The sequence below is a fragment of the Sceloporus undulatus genome, chromosome 3 (assembly GCF_019175285.1).
Source record: "Sceloporus undulatus isolate JIND9_A2432 ecotype Alabama chromosome 3, SceUnd_v1.1, whole genome shotgun sequence".
Lineage (NCBI taxonomy): Eukaryota > Metazoa > Chordata > Lepidosauria > Squamata > Phrynosomatidae > Sceloporus > Sceloporus undulatus.
The window spans coordinates 35,679,338-35,684,533 of NC_056524.1; the positions used below are offsets into that span (position 1 = coordinate 35,679,338).

At 54.4% G+C, this 5,196-nt stretch overlaps 1 protein-coding gene across 1 annotated transcript; it reads left to right on the top strand.

Annotated features, from left to right (window-relative positions):
• The first annotated feature begins 3,860 nt into the window (after positions 1-3,860).
• Positions 3,861-4,940, top strand: MAB21L1 (mab-21 like 1). The gene has a single exon (XM_042457436.1). The coding sequence runs from the start codon at positions 3,861-3,863 to the stop codon at positions 4,938-4,940; it is 1,080 nt and encodes a 359-aa protein (XP_042313370.1).
• Positions 4,941-5,196: the final 256 nt, after the last annotated feature.

The following is a 5,196-nucleotide window of genomic DNA, read 5'->3' on the forward strand; positions in this document are numbered from 1 at the left end:
GTTTGTTGTTGGCCCTCTGGACCCCACAACAAACTCCAACTCCCAGAATTCCATAGCCTTGAGCCAAGACACTTAAAGCGGTGCCAAACCGGGTTATTCCTCCAGTGTGGATGCAGCCGTTCTCAAACTGAATTGTTTCTGCAGTATGTTTTGGACCTAAGGTTGCATCCACGCAGTAGGAAACAAAATAATAATCCTATGTAACACCACTTTTAACTGCCATGGTTCAACGCTGTGGAATCCTGGGAATTGTAGTTCTGTGAGACACTGAGCCTTCTCTGTCAGAGAGCTCTGGTGCTACAACAGACTACAATTCCTGGAGTTCCCTATCTTTGAGCTAGAGTGGTGTCAAACCGGATTATTTCTGCAGAGTAGATGCAGCCCAAGAAACATGAAGCTACCCCTTCTATGAGTTTTCAGCTCCTCCTTAGTCGTGTCCTACAACATTTCCTCGAATGTCCTATCCACTGACCTGAGCGTTTTTAAGGTCTTCTTGCCCTCCGTTTTTGGAGCATGACAAAAAGAAACATGAAGTTACTTATAAGGAGTGTTTTTAGCTTTTTGTCTGTTGTGATGTCCTAAATATTTCTCTGACGTCCTGTATTTTGTGGTGCCTTGTCCTCCTTTGCAGCGAGGACATCTGGTCGCCGCCATGGATGATGGAGGAGGAGGAGAAGAGGAGGAGGAGGAAGAAGACTCCATAGCAAACTGGTCCAGAGGAAAGTCATCCCCTCTGGCCAGCCCCACATCCAGGGTGACCACAGATGTCCTGTTTATTTTATGTTATCCATTTCAAGGATTTATATCCCGCCTTCCTCCCAGAAATAATGGGACTCAAGCCCTCACCACAAAGAGGGCAAGGCAAATTACACAAATAAGGTTGCTAGATTCTGTGCATCTGCCATTGCGACTCCAGCAGAGAAGGGCAATAAAGCAAATTATAAAGAGAAGGGATTATTATATAAGGTTCCAGATAATGCACTTTGATCAGTGGATGGGACTGTTACCATCACCTTTAGCACTAACGTCATATATTTACTAAATTCATATATTTAGTATAATTTGTCACATTTATACTATTTTGCTGTATGTATCTCACACATTTTGTATCTGAGGAAGCAGACTGAAGTCTAAGAAAGAGGCTCAGGCTGACAACTTCTTCCTTTCAGTTGGTCTCAAAGGTGCCACAAGATCTCGCTCTACAGATATTTTAGTCATTTTATATATATTTTAAAAATCATATATTTCCTGCATTTTAGGGTAAAGCTTGATTCAAACGCAATGGATGATTGATTGAAAGGCAGAGGACGACGAGGCAAAATGTAGGCAAGACACAAGGAGGGCTTTCCAAAAGAAGAAAAGCTAAAGAAGTAGAAATCCATGCTTCTTAGTTATGCTCCGAATGGAGGGACATTATGACATTTATTTTAAAATTATTAATAATGTAATTAAAAATATTAAAAATAAAAGCTAATAAAAACATTCATCGGTCCAAAACACACTGCAGAAATAATAATAATAATAATAATAATAATAATAATAATAATAATAATCCAGTTTCAGACTGGAAACTGTCCTTTTGTGAGACGTTTAGCCCTCTGCTGCCACAATAAACTACAATTCCCAGGATTCCCTAGCCCTGAGCCAGGGCAGTTAAAGCAGCCTCAAACTGGAATATTAATATTATTATTATTAATATTATTATTATTATTACTTCTAGGGTTTTGGACCCTAGAAAATGTAAATTCGTTTGTATCAGAAAATAAAAGCTAGGAACGCTAACATAGATATAAACTCGTGCTTGGCAGTCCTGCTCCAAAGGGAGGACGTTTTTGGACCGAAATGGAGGACAGGTCCAGGAAAAGGAGGACCGGGGGTCACCCTGCTGCAGGGTAGGCTGCGTAGGCACTGCAGAAACAATCCGGTTTGACACCGCGAAGGGTCCAAAACACACTGCAGAAATAACCCACTTCGAGACTGCTTTAACTGCCCTGGCTCAGGACTAGGGAATCCTGGGAATTGTAGTTTCTTGTGGCACCAGAGCTCCCTCTGACAGAGAAGGGCTAAATGCCTCAGAAAAGGGCAGTTCCCAGAATTGCCTAGCCTTGAGCCAAAGCAATTAAAGCGGTGCCAAACCGGGTTGTTCCTCCAGTGTGGATGCAGCCTTAGATGCTGAGAGTGTCTCTTCCGAGGGGAGGAAGGAGGTCTGCAGGCTCCTCCTCCGCCCCTTCGCCTTCCTTATAAGAAGGGGCTTTGTCTTGAGAGAGAGAGAGAGAGAGGCAGGGATGGGGCTTTGGGCTTTCCAAGGACATCCTCCTCCCCTTCTGGCCCTGGAAAGGCTGCATGCCGCCCATCGTTCAAAGCCTACTCCGGTCGGAAAAGGTCTCCACTCCGCACCGGCCAATAAAGCTGCTCCGCGAGGCATTCGTTTTCACCCCAAAGTCCCCAGAAGGTGCCCGGGCAAAGAAGCCGGGAGTGTGAGTCACACAGGCAGCAAGGCAAAGGCACTCCCGTCCAGACACACAACATGACACTAAGCGCCCTCCTCCTCTACATTGAAATCCGTGCTTTCTTAGTCCTGCTCCGGGTGGTTGAGGAAATCCCTCTTGGAAGGGAAGGGGGGGGGAGGGCCCCTCCTGGAAAAGGAGGACGCCTGCCGCCAGCAGCCCTGGCCCGCCACCCTTTGCTTGCAAAGCCGACTGAAAAAGGCATCCGGAACAGGGCCTTCCTCCCAGTCCTCCTCCGCAAAGCACCTCAAATCCAACCAGAACAAACATCTGCAGCCAGGCCCTCCAAACCCCTCACTTCCCCGGCATTTCAACCCAGGAGCCAGAAAAGGAGGGAGGCCGAAGAGGTCAAAAAGTTTCCCCTGCCATTTCCCAACAGGGAAACTGGAAGCCCTGCTGGCTGTCCTCCTTGTCCTCCTCCTCCTCCTCCTCTTCTTCTTCTTCTTCTTTCCTTCTCTCTTCCCTTCCTTCTTTCCTGGCCAAGGGTCTCTCTCCGCTGGAAGGAAGGAAGGATGCCCGGTTAGGTCCTGAAGAGTCCCAGAAGAGGCCATCCTGGTCTCGAAGGCGACGGTGCCTCCCTCTCCGGCTGCTCCCTCCAGAAGCCCCTGGCTCTGGCTCTGGCTGGGTCTGGGCCTGCGAGAGCCAGGAGGCTTGATGGACCGGGGCTGGAGCCGGAGGAGGCCGCCGTGACGCCGACCAGCCCCGTGGCGATTGGCCGCCCGCCTCCCTGGCCCTGCCTTTATAATTTCCACCCGAGTGGCTTTCGGGGGGCTCTTCGGCGGACAGGCTCCTTCCTTGCCGCCGCCTCCTCCTCCTCCTCCTCCTCCGCAGACGAGACCCAGCACAACCCCCAGGACGCCTCAAGAGCAAGGAGAGCCTGCGCTGCCCTTGCAGGGAGAAAGCCAGCTCTGGCGGGGCTGCTGCCTCCAGGCCTTCCAGGGCTGCCTCCTCCTCCTCCTCCTCCTCCTCCTCCTCAGGAGGGCTTTGAGGGCGGGTTTTCTGGTGAAGTGGCGCCAGAGTAAACTTCCCAGGAGCTGAGGAAGAGGACCCAGGTTCAGATCCTGCAGCCTTCGACTTGACTTCTTCCTCTTCCATCTCCACCGGCGTGAAGTGGCCTCAGGACAAACTCCTCGGGAGCTGAGGAAGAGATCCAGCTCCAGCAGCCTTCCTTCTTTTCCTCCTCCATCTCCAGGGGCGAAGTGGCGCCAGAGTAGACTGCCAGGATCCGCTCCCTCTCCTCCGGGGCCTCTCTGGGGCCGCTCTCCCTGCCGTCCAGCCTCCGCCGCCGCCGCCGCGTTGGATCCCAGCGCCTACTGCGAGACTCCGGTCTACAACCCGGATCTCTGCCCGAACATGATCGCGGCGCAGGCCAAGCTGGTCTACCACCTGAACAAGTACTACAACGAGAAGTGCCAGGCGCGCAAGGCGGCCATCGCCAAGACCATCCGCGAAGTCTGCAAGGTGGTCTCGGACGTCCTGAAGGAGGTGGAGGTGCAGGAGCCGCGCTTCATCAGCTCCCTGAACGAGATGGACAATCGCTACGAGGGCCTGGAGGTGGTCTCCCCGACCGAGTTCGAGGTGGTGCTCTACCTCAACCAGATGGGCGTCTTCAACTTCGTGGACGACGGCTCCCTGCCGGGCTGTGCGGTGCTCAAGCTGAGCGACGGCCGCAAGCGGAGCATGTCCCTCTGGGTGGAGTTCATCACCGCCTCGGGCTACCTCTCGGCCCGCAAGATCCGCTCCCGCTTCCAGACGCTGGTGGCCCAAGCCGTGGACAAGTGCAGCTACCGCGAGGTGGTCAAGATGGTGGCCGACACCAGCGAGGTCAAGCTGCGCATCCGCGACCGCTACGTGGTGCAGATCACGCCGGCCTTCAAGTGCACCGGCATCTGGCCCCGCAGCGCGGCCCACTGGCCCCTGCCCCACATCCCCTGGCCGGGTCCCAACCGCGTGGCCGAGGTCAAGGCCGAGGGCTTCAACCTGCTCTCCAAGGAGTGCCACTCGCTGGCCGGCAAGCAGAGCTCGGCCGAGAGCGACGCCTGGGTGCTGCAGTTCGCCGAGGCCGAGAACCGGCTGCAGATGGGCGGCTGCCGCAAGAAGTGCCTCTCGGTGCTGAAGACGCTGCGGGACCGGCACCTGGAGCTGCCCGGGCAGCCCCTGAACAACTACCACATGAAGACCCTGGTCTCCTACGAGTGCGAGAAGCACCCGCGCGAGTCCGACTGGGACGAGGCCTGCCTCGGGGACCGGCTCAACGGCATCCTGCTGCAGCTCATCTCCTGCCTCCAGTGCCGCCGATGCCCCCACTACTTCCTCCCCAACCTCGACCTCTTCCAGGGCAAGCCCCACTCCGCCCTCGAGAACGCCGCCAAGCAGACCTGGAGGCTGGCCCGGGAGATCCTCACCAACCCCAAGAGCCTGGAGAAGCTCTAGGGCGGGAAGGCGGGCGCCCCGAGGACTCAAGGAAGGGCCTCTGGGGCCAGCTTCACTCCCGGCCCAGGAAGAAGGGGCCCTCCGCCGCACCCGCACCCAACCCGCCACAAGGAGGGCCAAGGCCGTCCGCAAAGACAGCCTGCCTTCCTTCCTTCCTTCCTTCCTTTTTTCTTTCTCTCCTTCCTTCTCTCCTTCCATCCTGCCTTCCTTCCTTCCCTGTTTCTCTTTCTTTCTTGCTTGCTTTTCCTTCCTTCCC

What these genes read in the sequence shown, in the direction of transcription:
- MAB21L1 (XM_042457436.1), top strand. Translation starts at nt 3,861, where the DNA reads ATGATCGCGGCGCAGGCCAAGCTGGTCTACCACCTGAACAAGTACTAC.